At 38.9% G+C, this 22504-nt stretch overlaps 1 protein-coding gene across 1 annotated transcript in view; it reads left to right on the top strand.

Annotated features, from left to right (window-relative positions):
- The window catches only part of LOC126284134 (conserved oligomeric Golgi complex subunit 5), a 135664-nt gene that overhangs the window by 94723 nt on the left and 18437 nt on the right, over positions 1–22504 (top strand). The window contains exons 9-12 of the mRNA XM_049982845.1: positions 3625–3802; positions 11473–11613; positions 14384–14517; positions 19586–19832. Coding sequence (XP_049838802.1) covers positions 3625–3802; positions 11473–11613; positions 14384–14517; positions 19586–19832 — 700 coding nt within the window. The remainder of the gene's footprint in view (positions 1–3624; positions 3803–11472; positions 11614–14383; positions 14518–19585; positions 19833–22504) is intronic.

Below are 22504 nucleotides of genomic sequence, written 5' to 3'. Positions count from 1 at the left end.
TCTAATGGAATATTGTCTACTCCTGAGTTGAAACAAGGCCCCCTGTAGATTGGTGCACCATAAATTCATGTAGTCTGCAGGAACTGTGTGTTGTGACTGTGACTGTGTTTGTGTGGACAGCCAGTTAGCTCCTTCACCACTCTAAGGTGATGTGCTCATTGCTACTTGCTGGTCCTTTGTAACAGTGTGTGGATGACTCGCCTTGTGGTCTGCTGATAGAGCTGTGGTATTTTCAGTTGGACTCATGAGAGCATTGTGCCATTACCTGCCAAGAAATATTTGGAGAAGTCTCAATTTTCCATAGACTGGTACAGGTTCTCTGCTGCTGCTGCTGCTCCTTATCAGAATCCTTGTGTGCTGTTTCTTGTTGGAAGTGATCCCTGTCTCAACTCATTTCTTCTTTAAGCTCCTGCTGGTCTTCCTTCCATTACTTTAATGGAGTCTGCATTTTTCAAAAAACTGTTTTTCGTACTGTTCTTGGCCCAAATCTTCTTTCAATATTGATTATTTCACTTCAATGTAATGGTTGTTAAGCAGTCTTTTTATTAGTTGGTAAGTTCCCCAACAGCTTAAATCTTCTGCGGTCGTGTCATTTAAAAGTTCCAGATATAAAAATTCCCCGTAACATTCCTTACTTTCTTCTAGTTTTATCTGTGTATTGTGACCCTATCAAAGATTACACTCTACATTTTTGGAGATCAAGTATGTATGGAATCATTTGTTATTGCAAAGAATATACTCTGCTTCCCCGTAACATTCCTTTATTTCTTGTAGTTTTATCTGTGTATTGTGCCCCTACCAAAGATTACACTCTACATTTTTGGAGATCAAGTATGTATGGAACCATTTGTTATTGCAAAGAATATACTGTGCTCATGCAGTATAGATTTCTGTCTCCATTTATGAGAAGTAACACACCATATAGGTGAACACTAGCGTATTGACAAATCAGTCTAAAGTGTACTTAGAGACTGACAGCCGCATTGTGACAAAATTGTGTTACAATTCCAATTTTGTTGTTGTTGATAGAATAGAAAGTTATAAGGCAATGTTCTTAGTTGGTTTATTGAGGAGTTTCTGGACACAGATTTGCAGTTGCACAAAATCGTGATGCATTGCATGATGCTCAGGATTGTTCTTACATGCCCAGTTGGTTGCATTGTGTTTCTGATGCCTACGAACATCCGTGAAATACATACATTGCTACAGCATAATCCTCCTCTTACAAAGCTAACATCATATCCTTATCAGTTCCATTCTTCTTCAGTACATATAAATTAATACATCACTTAAAGCCACACTGATTATACACAACTACAGTGCTGTTGTTGTCAGTCCTTGTAACTTATACACTATCCAGACAACTGGCTGAAAATGACATACAAGTTCATGGTGCCCTCCATCGGTAATGCTGGGGAATGGCAGCCCATTCTTCACAGAGTGCTGCACAGAGGAGAGGTATCGATGAGGCCTGACACGAAGTCGGCGTTCCAAAACATGCCAAAGGTGTTCTATAAGATTCAGGAGAGGACTCTGTGCAGGTCAGTCCATTACAGGGACGTTATTGTCAAGTAATCACTCCGTCAAAGGCCTTGCACTATGAACAGGTGCTCGATTGTGTTGAAAGATGCAATCGCTATCCCTGAATTACTCTTCAACAGTGGGAAGCAAGAAGGTGCTTAAACATCAATGTAGGCTGTGCTGTGATAGTGCCACACAAAACAACAAGGGGTGCAAGCCCCTTCCATGAAAAATACGACCACACCATAACACCACCGCCTCCGAATTTTACTGTTTGCAGTATGCACGCTGCCAGATGATGTTCACCGGACATTCACCATACCCACATCCTGCCATCGGATCACTGCATTGTGTACTGCGATTCATCACTCCGCACAACGTTTGTCCACCATTCAATCATCCAATGTTTACACTCCTGACACCAAGCGAGGTATCGTTTGGCATTTACCAGCGTGATGTGTGGCTTATGAGCAGCAGCTTTACCATGAAATCCAAGTTTTCTCATCTCCCACTTAACTGTCATAGTACTTGCAGTGGATCCTGATGCAGTTTGGAATTCCTGTGTGATTGTCTGGAAAGATGTCTGTTTGTTGCACATTACGGCCATCTTCAACTGTTGGCTGTCTCTGTCAGTCAACAGACAAGATCGCACTGTACACTTTTGTGGTGTATGTGACCCTTCACATTTCCACTTGACTATCACATCAGGCACAGTGGACCAATGGATGTTTAGGAGTGTGGAAATCTCGTGTACAGACGTATGACACAAGTGACACCCAATCACCTGACCACATTTGAAGTCCGTGAGTTCCCCAGAGTGCCCCATTCTGCTCTCTCACGATGTCTAATGACTACTGAGGTTGCTGATATGAAGTACCTGGTAGTAGGGGCAGCACAGTGCACATAATATGAAAAACTAGTTTTTGGGGGTATCTGGATACATTTGATCACATAGTGTAGTTCATGATTTTGCACCGCTCCAAAATTGAGCAGTCAGTTGTTAAACTACACTATTGGACTTGGCTGGCATGAAATGTCATACATATTATTTATTCACATTACTCAGACTTTGTACCATTTTTACTTATATCAAAATGTGCATTACCATTAAACACTGGCAACTTGTGGAGCACAAGTACTTGAGAAATTTACCATTTTAAGTCAAGTTTATTTGGCACAATTAGATGAACAGAATGATATATATATATATATATATATATATATATATATATAGTTAGTTCCTGTGGTAGTGTTATGTAGTTATACTTCAGATAATCCTAGACATACATTGCCATCACTTAGGTTATATCAGCAAAAAATAACCAATAACAGAGTTGTTTTGACCAGTGAACTTGTAGATTCACTAATTGTAGCTGTTATTTTCTTCCAAGTTTTGTCATCTTACGTGGAACTTATTTAATTTCATATAAGTTGTAGAAGGTAGTACTAATCTATACACTATGCAGCTTTGATAGATGAATATAAATATATAACTTTTAAATAAAATAGAAAGAAACTTCCACATGGGAAAAATATACCAAAAATAAAGATTCCAAGACCCACCAAGCGGGAAAGCGCCGGCAGACAGGCACAACGAACAAAACACACAAACACACACACAGAACCTCGAGCCCCCGCAACCTGCGGCCGCCCTGTCTGGAAAGAGTGAAGGAAAAGGAAAGACGAAAGGATGCGGGCTCTAAGGGAGAGGGCAAGGAGTCACCCCAATCCCGGGAGCGGAAAGACTTACCTTAGGGGGAAAAAAGGATAGGTATACACTCGCGCGCGCGCACACACACACACACACACACACACACACACAAGCAGACATGACTCCTTGGCCTCTCCCTTAGAGCCCGCATCCTTTCGTCTTTCCTTTTCTTTCCCTCTTTCCTGACGGGGCGGCCGCCGGTTGCGGGGGCTCGAGGTTCTGTGTGTGTGTTTGTGTGTTTTGTTAGTTGTGCCTGTCTGCCGGCGCTTTCCCGCTTGGTGGGTCTTGGAATCTTTGTTTTTGGTATATATAACTTTTAAAATTGAATACAATTCTATTAAAACTGTCTTACTTCATACATAATATGTCAGTGTTTGTTTATGCTTTTGTAGGTTCTTCATTTCTAAAACAGGCTCTTGAAGGTGAATACCCCAAGTTTCTTCGACTGTACCTAGATCTGTGCAAGCGACTGCAAACAAATAAAATGAGTGTTATGGACCAGGCTGAGCCTACAATGATCAGTGAGGTGCCCTCCAAAGCCACAAAATCGACAGTGAGCTTTCCTGTCAAGTAAGTGTCACAACAACAGTGTAGAGCACATGTTATATAAATAAAACTTTTATACACTTTTGCATAATATTCTTACCATAAATACCTTCGTTACAAAGTAAGTTCCACATGTGTTGCAATTTGCTCAGAATATAATATATGTGTTGTTAAGTCTGTGTCCACAGGTCACTGTGATATTGTGAGGTGGTGGTTAACACAAAATTTGGTATTCTCAGATTTGATAGTGTAGCCACTTTTTCAAATAGCAAGTGAGATGGCACAGTAGTTAAGTCAAGGTGATTAAAATTCCCATACAGCCATCCAGATTTAAGTCTTCTATTGTTTCCATAGATAACTTGAGGCAAATGCGAGGATGGTTTCATTGAAAAGTGCACAGCTGACTTTCTTATCGATCTCACTGTAAACCGATCTTCTGTTTGATTGAGATCAACTTATCGTCTTAGGAACATTAAACTCCTAATCTATGCCCCATCCTTTTCCTTCAGGTTGTGACAGACTGTCATCTGTATAAAACTGCCATTAATACATTCCTGACAAAAATAATGAAGCATCTGGAAGACGTGGTCAGATGTCAAAGTAGATCTGTACATGTAGACACCATTGCAGTGAGTATATAAATTATTAGAGTTATAATTCTGTGTGACAGCTAGAATGGCCACTAGACTGCATTTAGTGTTGTAGTATTGTTCATCTTTCGTGTTGTTACAGGCCTGGCAGGGTACATAAAAGGTATGAACAGTGCCAGATATAGAGTGATCTCTCCAAAGGACACATAGATGCCGCATACTTGTGTGAGACAGGATTATCAGCAGTTGACAGAGTTTAAAAGAGCCCTCATTGTGGGTATCCATTTGGCCAGGTGGTTGAACTGTGCAATATCCAGATTTGTGGGGCATTTGGATGTGACATTGGATTGATGTTGGACTGCATGGGAATTTGAGAGCAGTGTTAAGGGATAAATGTGTTGGTGGGACTGGGAGTGGTTCTATCTCGAAGATAGGATGGAGGACTATGGCAGCAGAAGGTGGTCATGATGAGAATATGATAATGTCTGTATTAATTTATACAACTTGGACTCCACAATGTAACTGGTCCATTTTGGCTGTGGACAGGCAAGACAATGAACACAACCCAGCTAGTATAATGCATACGGGCTGGTCCAGGTGGGTTTAAATGCTGCTTTTGCTCAGTGAATTGACAGGAGTTGTGGCAATGGTGTATCACACTGAATTATCTGGATTTAAGCCAGTGAACAGCTGTATTGGCAGTGGGTCAAACTGCAGTTCTTCCTGGTGACCAGCCTGGTTTCATCACACAGAGGGCTGTGATGCGAAAGCTGTAGAAGTCCACCAAGCTCAAAGATTGCAGACAGGCCCCTGACTGCCTCCAATGTGTGGCCTAATTACAATCCTGGCACTCCATCATTAGCTTCAAGTCCGAGCTAATGTCCTCCCTTTACAGAAGGGCACACTTGTCATTAGTGTTCCAATCAACCATGTCTGATCACCAGAAGGGAAGACTACCTTTGTACCTAAAGCTTTTCGTAACGCCCTTCTGTGTTTGGCATCTGAAAACAAGTAAAGGAATCCTTACAATGTTCTGTGTCATCCTGCACCATTGATTGGAGACAAACAGTAGTAAGACTAGAGAATTCCGTCCCATACGTAGGCTGCCATTAACACCACAACACAAATTGCTGTATTTGGAGTGGGGCTGTGACAGGGAAGGATAGACTTCTGATGAATGGTATCGCATTGTGTTCAGTGGAGGACCATGATCCTGCACTACTCTAGATCAGGATTGTTGGCAAATATTGTGGCAACGTGGGGAGAGGTCCCATTCTTGAAATATTTTGCACAGTAGTGTTACTGGCATCATGGTATGGAGAACCTTTGGGTATGATTTCAGGTGACTTGGCAGGTGGTGATTGAGGGAACCATATTAGCACAACTGTATATCACAGACATTCTATGTTCTCATGTGTCATCTTATGCAACTGTATCATGGAGCTACTTTTCATTAGCACAATGCTTGTCCACATCTAACATGTGGGGTCTTGCCCACATCCCCTGAGTGCAAATTTGTGCATCAGTCCGGTGATTTGATCCGTTGTGCTGCCATTCATGAACAGCATTTTAGGGCATATTTTCCAACAGGATAATGGTCGCCCACATACCACTGTTGTAACCCATCATGCTCTACAGAATATCGACATGTTGGCTTGGCCTGCTCGATCACCAGATCTGTCTCCAGTTGAGCACATACGGGACATAATCAGACGACAATTACAGCATCATCCACAAACAGCATTAACCATCCCTGTATTGACTGAACAAGTGCAACAGGCATGGAACTCCATTCCACAAACTGACACCCAGCACCTGTGTAACAGAGTTTGTGCATGTTTGCACACTTCTATGCAACATTCTGGTGATTACACCAGATATTAAGTATCAGCATTTCACATTTGCAGTGGCTTGTCCCTCGCTTACATTAACCTGTGATCTTGCAATGTTAATCACTAGACAAATGTATTCCCAGAATTGCATTACTCTACTTTAATTATTTTTTGATGTTGCAACTTTTTCCCATCATATATACACGACACTAAATAAAGTACCTTACGAGATTGTCTTACATGAATGAAACTTTTCATTGTGATATTTTTAATGTCATTCACACACTTTTACCATATTACCTTATTGTAATGAATAGTTGCATAGCTGTGTTGTGCTTTCTCATAGCAGCTGATGCTAGTTGCTCCAAAAAGTGGTCATTCTGTAGTATTCATGGAATTTTTTGTGTTGAGAGACATAACAGGAGACCACAGCTGAACTATGATATTTGTAGCATTGTACGGATGCATCAAGTACTTCCTTTTCTTTTTCAGTTTTTTGAAGTTTAAATAACAATAAACCACAATGACATCATCTTCAGAAGAGCTCATGATTGTGATTGAAACATAAACAGAAATGTGATTAATGCTGTCTTGTTGCTTGTCATATGATGAGTCACATTGCATATTGCATCGAAGCACATATCGTACCATCTTATTGGGAATGTGAGTGTCACACTGATAAATGTCACATTGTGTGCTACCTACTATCCACTGTGCCGTATTGCATGTGGTATTGTGTCAACACATAAAACATCTTTGTCATTATGTGGGGAAATATGGACACCACATTCATAATTCCACAATTTCAAGTATCTTCTCAGTAAAATTTCGCTCCAAGAGAAGGATATTATAGTATTGATGTGGTTTGTCGCTTCACCTAAGTCGCACTTAAAAAATTATTGTAATTATTTGATTAGAAGTACAATGCAGGCTTTACATAGCTCTGTTCATATGTCCTCCCATCAACTTACCTTCTCTTCTATGGGACCAGATGGAGTGGTTATGGACAGCTTGTTGACATGAGTATTTGTAAAATTTGATATAGAACATTTTTAAGTGAGAGCTCTAGAATTTGCTAAACATAAATCAACATGTTTTTATTAGTACACTGATACCCCATTTGTAGACTGGTCACATGTATTGGGCAAAATTTATGAATTCCTACATCATCTTAAAAATTCATAATGGTAACAAAACAAGATGAACATTTACTTTTTCTTACCATTTTGGTTATGAGTAGAGCCGATGTATCCCTGGAACACAATGTGTACCAGAAGACCACCCATACTGGTCTCTGTCTGCATGCCACAAGCTGTCATCACCCAGCACAGAGAAGGGCTGTGCTCAGGATATTGGTCCACAGGGATCTTATGCTGGTTGATGTAGAAGCCTCACTGAAGAACCAAGACACTTGACCCAAGTTTTAGAAAAGAACAGGAACACATACAGGATGTATATGCCCTGGGACTGCCGGAAAATGTGGGAAAAACCAGGAAATTTTTTCATTTGGGAGAAAACTGGGAAAAATCTGCATTTTTTTTTAGAATTCCCAGAAATTTTCATTGTCCTACTTTTGAGTTATAATTTTTGTAATTTTGACTTGTAACAACTGACACTCTAACAAAGAATTTTACTCTAGCCAGCTACTGTACAATAATACTGTGGAAATAAAACATAAAGGAGAGAGAGATATACCTATTTAAAACTTACAACAAAACACAGTGCACACATAAGTGTTCGCCTCCAGCAAAATGTGTCAAAGGCTTCAGAACGAAGACTATGCAATACTTCATAACAACTGCTTTCAATGAGTGTGATGTCACAAAAGTTTACATTTCTACCAGGTCACAGGAAAATATTGGAAATGATGGTTTGAGAAACATTATTTTCAAAGTAAATTTCCTTTTATGCAATATGAATTATGTTATGTGTGAAAATGTGTGATGAATTTCTTAAACCACAGTGTGATTGACTCTCATTTAAAAATCAAGACTCTGAAGACCAGCCACTTAGAAGAATTTTGGAACCAGAAAACAAAAAATTTTACTGGCACATTCGTGTTTGATATATCTTAAAGGATAACACTGGCCATAAAAAAAAATAATTAAAAAGGCTTAGTATTTCTTGTAGCTATCCTACATGTATATTAATTTAAACCATAAACTTTTCCTTTTTAACAGTGATGTAACTATTGGCTGACTACATCAGGTATCTTATGTTCTGAATACCTACTTTCATTTGTTGGCGAGATAACGTGATGTAAGCTGAGACTGTCTGACAAAAGCACATCACAATCTGGATTTAAGTGCTTCAGAAACTAACATGCTGTATTTGGTGGAATTTATATTTATACTTCTGTAATATGAAAATATGCAGCGTACATATTGCTGCACATCAAAGATCTTCCCAAAATGCATTATTTTTTTGCTATGTTTCATTTCCTAAAGTGCTGGGAAATTGTGTATAAAACCTTTACCATTCAAGAAATTGAGAAAAAAGTTTTACAGTTTGCAGGGTATTTTCACCCAGGAAAAAAGTCTTTTTATCCAGGAAAAATTCAGGATTCTTTTTTTTTTTTCCTTGTCCACGTGTACACCCTATCATAACAAGAGGGTGAGAATGCTCTGCAACACAATTTAACACTGCCTGAGAAGAGAAATCAACATTAGTGTTCATCATTTCTGTAAAGTTTGGCAGAATATTTTGATAATATTGTTTCCAGTGTGTATCAGTTCCCACAACAAAATTAAAATGTGTACTGTGTTGCGTAAAAGATAATTTAGGGATCCGAAAACAGTGTGTATACTATTTTAACATGCAAATGGAGCATGTCACTTGTTGGACAAATTATAGGATCTGTTAAACACAAAGAAGTAAAGAATGAGGATGCTAGACACAAATAAAGGCCCAAGTAGATTAGCTGTCACCAAATACTGACTCACCATTGACCATGAAATGAAATATGCAGACTCCAGCATTTTGGAGCAGGTGACAAGTTTTTCGGACAGTATGATAAAGAAGGCAATCAAAATCAGAGCAGCAAATAATTAAGTTAACAGAGAAATAGGTTGTAACTTAAGAAATGTAGGCACTGGCAAATGAGTTTGCTTAAACCACAACAGAAAATACCTCAGTACTCTTCCTCCTTCCCCATATATCTGTGCTTGTTAAGAAGTCTTTCAGTAAAAGTTGTTGTCTTATGGCATATTCCTTTTGCATAATTTTTGTACATTCTGATGTAGCCCTTATGTTGATTTTTAATTTCTATTACTGAGTTCATGCTCAACAAAACCTGGAAACAATTCCTGCGGGTAATGCAGTATTTACCTTTCACAGTTCGAATGTTGTCCAAACAGCGGGCAACAAAATCTGCCAGTATGGGGTGCGTCCCTCTTCTCTGATACCACTTGGAGTTCGCTTTTGGCTCTTGCTCCTGCAGCTTAACTTCATGCTATCTGCAACTTTCCTGGTGAGTGTGAACCCTTCACCACCTTGGCTTCATGCGGCATCCCGTGTTCACCTTGACCTTCATTCAGTTCCTAAGGACACTACTCCAGCCTCACTTTATCGCCTTCAGTTTCACGACCTTCGCATGGAACTTCGTGATAGTACTTTTGTGTACATTGATGGTTTTCGGACTGACCTCGGCATCAGGACTGCCTTCATCATTGGTGCTGATGTTTTTTGGTATCAGCTTCCGGAACACTGCTCAGTATTTACAGCAGAGCTCTTTGCCCTGTATCAGGCCACAGAGTAGGTCCGGTGACAGAGATTTTTCAATTGTGTCCTTTGCCCAGACTCTCTCAGCACACTTTGTAGCCTGTGTGCGCTGTACATGACCCATCCCATAGTGCAATGGGTCCAAGAAAATTGTCACTTGCTCACTCTTGATGGAAACACCATGCTGTTTATGTGGGTTCCTGGTCATGTCAGTTTGCCAGGAAATGAGGCTGCTCACGCTACTGCCAAGACTGCAGTCCCTCAGCTTTCTAGTTCTTATCTTCCCTCTGATGATCTGTGCATTGCCGTCTGTCAGGAGGTGGTGTCACGTTGGCATCATCCCTGGTCCTCCCTTCATGGGAATAAGCTCCAGGTTATTAAGCCTCTCCCAGTGGCTTGAACAACCTCCTCTCAGTTTTCCCACCAAGAGGAGGTCATTTTAACTAGGTTGCATGTTGGAGCACTGCCTTTTTAGACATCACCATTTGTAAGTGATGCTCCCCCACCACTTTGTACTCATTGTGCTCAGCCTTCTATGGTCTGCCATTTCCTGATGGAATGCCCTTTTTTTCAACCACTTACATTCTCATTTATGTTTGTCATCTGAGTTATCGGCCGTTTCAGCGAATGACACACAGGCTATTGACTGCGTTTTACTTTTTATCCATTCTAGCAATATGTAACTTTTAGTTTCAGACCTTTGTTTCTATATGGTGTATTTTATAGACCTTTCTCTATGTCCTTGTTTTAGCTGTCTTCTCTTATCTCAATTTGGATTGATGTGTAGTCATTTTTTGTCTTCATGTTCTATAGTTTTGACATGGGCGTGTATGACCGTAGTTGTTTTTGCTCTATAAAACAAAACAAAACAAACAAAATCTGTTCTCAACACATGATTAAGACAACTAGAGAAGTTGTAGCGATATCATGTAAAGATAAGACAAGAAGTCACCTGTAATATTGTTGTTGTTATTACTATTACTATTTGTATTAATGGATTCTTCTGTCTCTTCCCAGTATAACAGTTTCAAATTTAGGGGTGAAAGACAAACAAATTGTTCCACTAATATTTTTTTATTACTAATCAGTTTTAGGCACATTAACTGGTTTGTTTTCTTTTCACCCTTAAAACAATATTAATTATCATTATTATAGTATTATTATAGTATACACTCTGCTTAGAGTTGAAGAACATGGGGTATATTTGTAAAAGGAGAACTGCTATTAATTTGTGGTGCTGGTGTTTCTATAGTTATTGCTTTTTCTTATCATTTTATCTCACAAAATAAGGCTAGCATTTTGAAGCTTTTTGCTTACTTTATACTCAGATGATATGTGTGGTGTGTCAACTTTCATCATTTTCTTTTCAGTTAATTATGTGTTGTATATGTCTAGCTATTTCTCCCTCTTCTGTATATTCTCTTATACATTTTATGGCCTGTAGTGTTGATCCTCATATTATGGAAACAAAAATATGTTAATGAATTTGTCCTTGGTTTTGTGGCATTCTCAAAAAACTTTTAAAGATGACCTTTTGTTCCTTTTTTTGCAGTCGCCTGGTAGTAGTATCATTTGAAAATGCATACTTATCAAGATCAGTGTCTCGACTTCTTGATCCTGTAAATCTTATGTTTTCTGGTGATGCTGTTCCACCTCCTGAAGAAGTTGATTCTCTCATCAGAACAATCACAAGGTATAATTGTACAGTATTTACATTTCAGTGCAGAATAGTGTGTGTGACATGTTCTCATTTATGTATTAAAAACAAAGGAATCAGTATAAAAGTAACATACATGAATTTCATTTCTGTGATACTAATTATTCATTCAGTAACCCATTTGGGGGGGGGGGGAGGGAAGGAACTAGGCTACATTGAGAGCTACTCGATTGGGGGAAGGGAGGATGAGATGACAATACAGTGTGAAAGGTGCTAAGTTGCTTTGTTGCAGTCATATTTTAAATGCCAAAGAAGGATCAAAAGACAAAGTTGTAACCACCTTAGTGAACAGTGGTCAAAAGCAAGATTGGAATACTGAAAATTTTCTGCAATGCTGAGGTAGGGAAGCTTATGGAAGAGAGAACAAGCAACAAGAAAAACAATAAAAGAGAAATAAAAGCACTAAGGAAAGGAGGGAGCATGAAAAACTGTGATGATAAGGAGGGATGGTATACAATGAGCTACCTGTGTAAACAGTAATTGTTGATGTAAATTTTTCAAAAGTGGGCAGCAAGACAAAGAGTGCTGAAGAATAACTGCAATCTATGTTTCAGAAACATTCTGTGTGGGTATAGTTATATTCTTCAAACCACTGTAAAATATATCACATGGAAGGGATGCCTGTTTTTAAAGTTTGGGAGAAGCCCCCTGTCTATGTCATGAAATTTTAGAGTATTTTTGTAATAGCCTCATGTGTGTTTCTTATGTTGATAAGTGAAAGTAGTAAAGATAACAACTTTCAATATAGTTGTGTCAGCAGTAGACAAAATAACAATAGGAGGACAAATCCTCCTTTGTAGCTAACAAAATGCATCTACACCTGCATGGCTACATTGTCCCAGGATACCAGCTTGACGAGGCTAAGGGATTGTGTCAACTGTAGAAGGCAAGGGGAGGAAGGAGGCAGGGAGCAGGTGGGAGGGTTTTTCACATCTGATAGGGTGAGTCACGAGGTGCACAGGATAGGTATGTGTTACTGATGAGCTCGTTTTGGCCACAGGAAGAGAAAGTTGTGCATAGCACACAGTAGTGTGGAGGAGTGGTTTGGAAGAGAGGTAGACCAGAAGAAGAGGGAGCAGGAGCAAAGAAGTTAGGGCCATGGTCAGTTCGCATCTACATAATTCAGAGACATAGGTGTTGGGGACAAAGGATCCACATGGCATAAGTTGTGAAGCAGCCACTTGAGTCAAGCATATGTGCTCAGCAGCTTTATGTGCCACTGGACGGTCACAGGACAACTCTGCTTTTGGTCACAGTATGGCTGCGGCCTTTCACTTAGGTGAACAGCTGGTTGATAGTCATGCCTACTTAAAATGCTGTGCAGAAGTTACAACAGAGTTGGTATAAGATGTGACTGTTTTCACAAGTGGCCCTGCTGCTGGTTGAAGAGGATATGCCTGTGATGGGACTAGAATAGGAGGTGCTGGTTGAGTGCGTAGGAAAAGTCTTGCACTTGGGTTTTCCACAGGATTATGATCCATGTGTGGAAAAGGATAGGGAGTAGTTGTGACGTAGGGATGGACAAAGACGTTTCATGGATAGGGTGGTTAGTGGAATACCAATTTGTGTAGGGTGTAGGGTGCTTCTCACATCTTTGGATATGTATGTGAAATCTGTTTGTAGAATAGGTTTTTCTTTGGGGGGGGGGGGGGGGGGGGGGCAGCATGGTGGCTACTACAGGCTCTGTGAAGCCCTTAATAAAACCTTCACCATTCTGGACAAGGGATTGCTCGTAGCTGCCACAGATGGCCCAGAAAATGAGACAGACATTTTCGTGTGGAATAGATTTGAGTTACTGAAATGCAGGTACTGTTTATGGGAAGAGATGTATGGGACATAGAAGGGATGGAGGTCAACATCCAGTAAGTTGCCACACTGAAGTAAGGAAGACAAGAAAAAGCAGTTTGGTGAGAATATGGTGAGACTGTGGAGGAATGAGAATATACTGTTGTGGCCCTGAGTCCAGGTCATGAAGATGCCTTCAGTAATCCTGGACCGCACAAGCGGTTTGGGATTTTGGATGATTTAGAAGGTTATCTCTGTATGGCCCATGAAACAGGTTGGCATAGGTGGGTGCCGTGCAGGCGCCGCATATTTGTTCATATATCTTCTGCTGAAAGAAGCAGTAGTCTTGTGTGCAGAAGTTATTAGATGTATAAGGAGTGGGTGGTGGATTTAGAGTTGAAAGGACATTGAGAGAGTTAGTGCTCAATAGTGGTAACACGATTGGTGTGGGTGACATTGGTGTGTAAGCAGGTGGCATCAACAGAGATGCATAGGAATCCTAGGGCTAATGGGGGTGGTAGTTGTTCTATGTCTGTGAAGAAAGTGATTTGTTTCCTATGTAGTCTGACCAATAGCAGACAGCACACCTGCAATGACGAGCAATCCCTTGTCCATTATGCTGAAGTTCTTGCTAAAGCTTTCACAGACTGACGTTACCTGCCCCCCTCTCCAGCCTAGTCGCCAAACTGATCTCGCATGCCATATCCACATGTGGCACTAATCCTCTGACCTACCAAAAGTCACAATTATTATTCTGGGTCAATCACAAGTTCTGATATGTTGTAAAATAATAATATCTTGACACAGGTTAACTGTGTTATCAAAAGGAGATACAGATGCAAATTAATACTTCTGAAAATAACTTCTTCCGATCAATGAATGTCTTAGTGACAGTATCACAGTTTTACATTAATTGTATCAGGTTTTATCCTCAAAGTTTTCATTTCATGTTCGTCTCCAGTGAATTGAGTGTGTCATTGGTGGATGAGACCCTTAGCCGTACAGTGGCTCGTAATATCGGAAAGGCGGTGCGTCTTTTCTGTCTCAAGTGTGAACAACTGACAGTAACTGATGGTGAAGCTACTCAAGTCATAGGTGAGTATAAATACCCAAAAAAACTCTCAAACTGACAAAAGGCATGAATAGAATAGTACAAATAAAGTGTGAAATAAATTTGTTGCTCCATTATCTGTTACTTTACACTTCAGGTAATAATTGCTGTTATTTTTTAAGCACACAAGCTCTGATTTGTACTTTGTTTCATCACACTTAAGTATTATATGTTGAGTTGGACAAATGCTTTCTTAAACCTTAACATTGATATTTTTCTGTGATTTATCTCTTTTCTTTCAATTATTACACCATGAGTACATTTCTGCCAGGGGTTTGTTAACAGACATTAAAAGTATATACTTATATGGATATATTCTCTGTTCTTCTGGACATGTCCAAAAGAAGAAAAACCATTGATGACCTGCAGCTGTCTAGAACGAAATTAAAATTATATTAATACCTTCAGCTGCTAACTGGCATTGATATACAGGGTGATTCAAAAAGAATACCACAACTTTAGGAATTTAAAACTCTGCAACGACAAAAGGCAGAGCTAAGCACTATCTGTCGGTGAATTAAAAGAGCTATAAAGTTTCATTTAGTTGTACATTTGTTCGCTTGAGGCGCTGTTGACTAGGCGTCAGCATCAGTTGATGCTAAGATGGCGACCGCTCAACAGAAAGCTTTTTGTGTTATTGAGTACGGCAGAAGTGAATCGACGACAGTTGTTCAGTGTGCATTTCGAACGAAGTATGGTGTTAAACCTCCTGATAGGTGGTGTATTAAACGTTGGTACAAACAGTTTACAGAGAATGGGTGTTTGTGCAAAGGGAAAAGTTCTGGACGGTCGAGAACGAGTGATGAAAATGTAGCACGCATCCAGTATCTGGAGATGTTAGAGAATTGGCTGTTCCCTCAGCTCAAACAAGAAGTACAACAATTCATATTTCAGCAGGATGGAGCGCCACCGCATTGGCACTTATCTGTCTGTAACTACCTGAACGTCAACTACCCGAGGCGATGGATCGGCCGCCAAGCAGCCTGTGACAGAGCACTTCATCACTGGCCTCTAAGAAGCCCTGATCTTACCCCCTGTGATTTTTTCTTATGGGAGTATGTTAAGGATATGGTGTTTCGGCCACCTCTCCCAGCCACCATTGATGATTTGAAACGAGAAATAACAGCAGATATCCAAACTGTTACGCCTGATATGCTACAGAGAGTGAGGAACAAGTTGGAGTATCGGGTTGATATTGCTCAAGTGTCTGGAGGGGGCCATATTGAACATCTCTGAACTTGTTTTTGAGTGAAAAAAAAAAACCTTTTTAAATACTCTTTGTAATGATGTATAACAGAAGGTTGTATTATGTTTCTTTCATTAAATACACATTTTTAAAGTTGTGGTATTCTTTTTGAATCACCCTGTATATCAACGGGGACAGGTGAAAATGTGTGCCCCAACCGGGACTTGAACCCGGGATCTCCTGCTTACAGTGCAGATGCTCTATCCACCTGTGCCACCGAGGGCACAGAGGATAGCACAAATGCAGGGACTATCTCGCACACGCCTCCCGCGAGACCCACATTCTCACCTTGTATGTCCATGTCCATAAGTATATACTTCTGGCAACACTGGCCAGACCTTCTTCTGTGCGGATGCACACATATTCCCCGAACTCTTACAGGAATTGGCAAGAATGTCTTCCACGAGTAATGAGTGTGTTGGGGTGGGACACTACGAATGTAGCGTGTGGACATACAAGATGAGAATGTGGGTCTCGCATGAGGCGTGCGCGAGATAGTCCCTGCAGTTGCACTATTCTCTGTGCCCTCAGTGCCTCAGATGGATAGAACGTCTGCCATGTAAGCAGGAGATCCTGGGTTCGAGTCCCGGTCGCGGCACACATTTTCCCCTGTCCCTGTTGGTATATATCATCGCCCGTTAGCAGCTGAAGGTTCTAATTCTGTTTAAAAGTATATATCTTGACTGTGGCTATTGCAAAGGTCTGGGCTATGGCTGCTGAAAATTTGCCAGCTGCAAATGAACGGTATATGTGATGTTAATAATCCTTAGTCAGTGGTTTCCATGCTTGCAGCTAGTCTACTATTGGTAATTTGCAAAGCTGTTTGGTGAAGGGATACAATGTTTTATTTAAGCTACTTTAGCGTAGAAATCATTTGTTTAAAATTAACAAACTGATCAGGAATAATTAACAATAGAATTTTCTTACATTCAGAACATGATTATGTAAATTCAACTATCAATGTGGTAAACTTGGAAACAGAATCCTTGATTACAGTTTCTCTCTTTGAGTTTTCAGCAGTCATGTTACAAGAAATTTACAGTTGATCATTTCTTTGTCATCTCAGGAAACTTATAGACAATAAATGCATTGTGCATTGAAATATTCATTAGCTCTTTACACCTTTTTACTTCCATGAGAAAAGGTTGTAGTTTCTCATTATTCCATCCAACTCGACATCCTTACAAAGACCTGAATGATGTACCTGCACAGATATCCTTACTTTTAGCTGATAATCACTTGTTCTCAACAAATGATAGAAAACAGCATTCCCTTTGAGGCAACCTAAAGCTCAGATTCTCACGTCACATGAGTCCACATGTGGGTTACCTGCTTGTAGTAGTTAATTCTTGCAAATGCTGTTGTGCTTTTATTATTACCATGTGCTGGGAAATCATTACAATAATTTGATTAATATGTACAAGAAAATTAAACAAGTTTCCACAGTACTCCCATTCTGTGAGAAACACTAAACTGTGTGTAGCATAAATATAGGTGATTAGAATAATTCTTAACAGTGGAAAAAGTGTGTTGAAAATCATGGATTTATCTTGATATAGTAACTAGTAAATGAGACATTCTGGATAGTACAAAATAGTAGATGTGGGACAGGACACTGTAAAAGGAAGGAAAAAAGTTTAAAACAGTTTCCTGTTCAAGCTGGTGCATTTGAAACACTTGTCATCTATTGTATCGTACTCAAAGAATAGAAGTTTCAGTAACACTGAACTTTTACCAGTAGTATATAGTTACCAGCTTATTTAATGGAAATGTGAGAGACAGTGGTAAAAGAGTAGGGCATTATCGGTTAATGGAAAAATAATGTAAAGTTATAATTTAAATGCTACTATATGTATATCCACAGGCATGTACATTTATATTTTCTTAAAATTCTGATAATTATAGTCAGTAATACTTCTCTGTAGAACTAATTGTGCTCAAAACATGTAGTCTGTTTGAAATATAATCAAGAAATTCCACACAACTGAAGTAGTTTTTAATATTATATTTCACAAAAACAATACCTTCGACAGAATCAATAGATAAACTGCCCACTGTGTTCTTATTAGTCAAAATACTCGTTCAACATTAGTGTTGTGCTCAGGAATATCAAAAAAATACTGAACTACTTTCAGCAGTTCAGAATGGCAATCCTCATACTTGCCACTGCTAAAATATCTAGCCCACTTATTATTGTAGGTCAATTTCCCAAGTTTAGATCTATGCTGCTGCAAAAACCAATTATTCATTTCTATTTTCCCAGTTACCAGTTAGCTTTCTGATGACCACTACTAGTGTCTGAAAATGTAGGACTTTGACACTTTTCATAATATCATCTCCCAGATGGTTAAAATGTAGGGCATCTCCATGAGTTTCCGTATGTCTGATAACCCTAAAATGTAAGAAGAGAGGGTTTACACAATGGTTATGTGTGAGATAGCCAGGAAATTTATTTTGAGAGACTTACAAGGAGAGCTGCTGCTGCTGGTGCTGCTGCTGATGATGATGATTATGATCATGATGTAGATATCTCATTTCCTACAGAAAGCTGAATCTGAATTTAAGTTTGCATACATAAGTAATTTAATTTAAATAAGCAATTAAAAGTTTTATGATTGTATTTATCATGACGGTTTTTCAATATTTATTTATTTCATGAAAATGAGTTGTCAATGTACAAGGCTATCATCGGGCAATGTCTGATTATCATTGTTGCAGACAATGCTAGTGTGCTTTTGTCTCTGAAAACTGTCTGTATTGTCTGGTGATGGCCCAGTGACTTAAGAAATAATTATAAAAGTTTCAGAACATCTATGTAACAATATAAGAGAAGGAAAGTTGCTACTCACCATATAGTGGAGATGTTGAGTCATGAAAGGCACAACAAAAAGATTCACACAATTATAGCTTTCGGCCGTTGAGGCCTTTGTTAGCAAGAGGCGCGCGCGCGCGCGCGCACACACACACACACACACACCACACACACACACACACACACACACACACACACACTCTCTCTCTCTCTCTCTCTCTCTCTCTCTCTCTCTCACACACACACACACACACACACACACACACACACACACACACACTGTTAGAACATCTATGGTATGAGTAGTCATTCACAAACATTAAATTTTTCTGCCAAGCAGTGATGGAACACACGATCAACAGAATTAATATCCCACTAGAAGAATTTCTGTGCTTGGTCATATAGATCACTCCCTCCTTGAAAAAGAAAATAATTCCGACAGCAAGAAAGGGTAAACCAAGAATTAATGACGTTTTGGGATGAGTGCAGTAACTTGTTGACTCCTCAAACCAATCTTGCAGCACTACGATGTTACCCAATTTATGCTGTTTTGTCAAATAAACCAATCCCTCCTCATGGTGAATGAAAAGATATTTGTGAATTGATACTGCATACACTGTAAATTGTTGACTCCTTGAATCAGTCTTGCTGTATTATCAATGCTTTGTGGTACGTCCTCGTGCTATGTTAACACCAAGTAAAGAGGGTCTGTCAGTTTTTACTTTGTAAAACAGTGCTTGCTTTAAGTGACAGTATCCTGTTGGTGCTGTTGTGTCAAATGAGTCAACTCTTCTTCTCAGTGAATGATATGAAATTATACTGCATAAACTGCTATAGTTGCTATCACTGGTGAGTGGCATGTGTCAGTACATAACTTCGACCAGCAAGTGTATCAAGAGATACTAATATTATCCGATTATAGTATGGATAGTCTGTAAAACTATACCACTAGTTATTTTCATATTTCAACACAGTCTTTTATCGTACATAATAGGACCATGCACACCGGGACAGCAGACAAATGTAAAGATAGTGAACTTGTTGTCTTGCCTCTCGAGTCAAGTGCTACGTGTTACCACCAACATGCGCGCAAGCTTACCATCAGACTCTGCAGCTGCTGTTGCAGAAGCAGTTGGACATGCTGACACGCTGGCACAGTCAATTCTTTCACCTCTGTTTGAGTCAATAACAGATGCTATAGAAGCTATTTTATTGACCATGCACAATGAGGACTTCTCCATGTAAGTATCATTGATATGCATGTTACTTTTTGTTTAGTTAGCTATATTATGTTTGCATGAATTTTGTTTACTGTTTGTTACAACTTTAAATACTAGTGTTATGTATAAATTTTTAAGCACATAGCTTACCACAAAAGTAAAGGGATAAAGCTGTTCAATCCATACACATTTACATTACTGTAATCCTGCTACAGGTGAGAGAAGAATTACTTTATTATATCAACCACAAATACAACATGAGATATAAAAAGAATTTTGTGCTACCCACACACAGTTAAAATTGTATACAGAAACTCCACAATATATTGGGATAACAATGTATCATAAATTAAAGGGCAAAACATATTTAAAATGAAACCACAGATTCTAAAAGGAAGAAAGTTTCTGTTAGTGAAATGCTACTATTTGATAGAAGAATTGTGGATGAAACGATAATTTGAGAAAGGGGTAACTTAATATTATTTTTTAATATAAAGTTTTATTATTATTAGAATGCTATTATTATCATCAATTGTTCTGTGTTTATGTTAAAATTTTGATATTTCTTTCGAGCTTGAATGAAATAATTTAGATTACGTGTGCTATTAGACTAATAAATACAATTCAGAATGAATGTTAACTGCTGCTACAATGTCAGTGCTATTTAAAAACTTTTGAATAAATTAAAATTGTGTACCAAACTGAGACTTAAACCCAGAACTTTGCTTTTCATAGGCGCTTTTTTTTACTGAGCTCGCACTGTTACAGTTTTTTTTTTGTATCTTTTGTCTCATTTCCAAATTTCATAGGACATTTTGTGTGTGCTTTGATAGACTGATAATCCAGCAAGGGATACTAGGATGTATACGCCCTGGGAAATCCAGGAAAAATCCCAGAAGTTTTTCATCTGGGAGAAAATGGGGAGAAAACGGGATTTATTTAGAATTCCAGGGATTTTTCATGTTTTATTTTTCGGTTAAATTTTTGTGATTTTGAATGGCAAGAACTGATATCCTAAAAAATAATTTTTGTACCCCACTATTGCATAATAATACTGTAACAATGAAATATAAATGAGAGAAGTAAATAAAGAAATAAAACTTAAGTTCCAAGGGAAATGTGCCATTTACAATGACAAGACACAGTGCACACACAAGCATATGCCAAAAGCAAAGCGTGACAATAGCTTTAGGATGTAGACTGTGAAATACTTCATAATAACAAGCTGCTTCCGATGAGTGCAATGTCACAACTGTTTCCATTAGGTTCATTTGAGCAGTTGCCAGCTGGCTCATGCACATGCATAGGTTAGTCGCGTATTTGCAGGACTTTCTTCCACTTCTGGCTACTTGAAGTGTGGCTGTTAGCTGTACTAGCACAATCAGCAAGCAGGCAGATGCTACCCAAAAAAAAATTTGGGGAGAGGGGAGTGGTGTCAACGTGTCCCTTTTTACGTTTAGTGATTTTGCTGTTTCCTCTTCATGTACAGCTCTCACATCAAATGAAAATAAAATGTCTTTCTTTGACTGGGAGCTATGAGGTAAACTAAAATGCACACATAATTATGGAGGGTTAAAATATGTTATTAGTTTCAGTTTTCTGATTTTATTTTATTTCCATGTTTTTGGTAGTAGCTGTGAAGTTATCTGTGTCGATTTGCTAAAGAAATTGGACATTTATTAATCTTTTCCGCAGAGGCAGTCAATTTATTTGAAATGAAGTGTTTTTTGTTCCACACTGTTGGCTAGTTTCAATTGTCCACTGAAGTTAACACTTTGAGGACCATCCAATAACAAGAATTTCGAGTCCAGAAGACTAGACATTATTTAAAATTTTACTGCCACCATTGTGTGATGTATGTTAAAGTATGACATGTGCAAAATGAGATCAATATTATAAGTGAACACTTTTCTCTTCTTTAGTGTATTAATATTCAAAACCAATATTAAATGTGAAAGCTATGTATATTAATTTAAACAATGAACTTTTTGTATTAGTGTGTTCACCCTACTTAACAGTGATGTTGCGATTGGCTGACTACATCACATGTCCTATGCTCTGAATATCTGCTGCAATCGGCTGGTGGGATCACGTGACATGAGCAATGATTGGCTTGCAAAAGCAAATCACAATCTCTGTTTCAATGATTTGGAAACTAACATGCTGTGTTTCTGTGTTTGGTGGAACTCGACTGGCGTTCGTTTTCTGAAGTGCCGGAAAATTCTACACTGGTGTATAAAACCTAAACCATTGAAAGTATTGACAAGTTTTACAGTTCCCAGGGAAATTATAATATCACTTAACATGGATAAGTGTATGTTCACCCGGTAAAAAGTGTGGGAAAAATCTGGGAAATTTTTTTTTCCTGTTTGCTTATACATCCTGGATACAAAGGAGCTTCTGTGAAGTTTGGTAAGTAGGAGAAAGATAATGACAAAATTGAATCTGTGAGGAGAAGTCATGAATCGTGCGCGGATAGCTCAGTCAAGAAAAGCTTTGCTTTTGAAAGGCACACTTCCAGGTTGGTCCACCACAGAGGTTTAATCTGTCAGGATGTTTCGTGAGAACATTTCTGAAGTACTGATTTCCAACATATTTTTAAAACTTACTTTTGGCCAATTTTTGAATGACTGCTGTAGAAGAATGGTTGGCAGCGCAGACTTCGACTAAGCATGGATAGATGTGTATTGGAC

Source organism: Schistocerca gregaria, chromosome 8, assembly GCF_023897955.1.
Source record: "Schistocerca gregaria isolate iqSchGreg1 chromosome 8, iqSchGreg1.2, whole genome shotgun sequence".
NCBI classification, from domain to species: Eukaryota; Metazoa; Arthropoda; class Insecta; order Orthoptera; family Acrididae; genus Schistocerca; species Schistocerca gregaria.
Note: the sequence above shows the minus strand (reverse complement) of the source record. Positions and strands in the feature narration are given on the sequence as shown.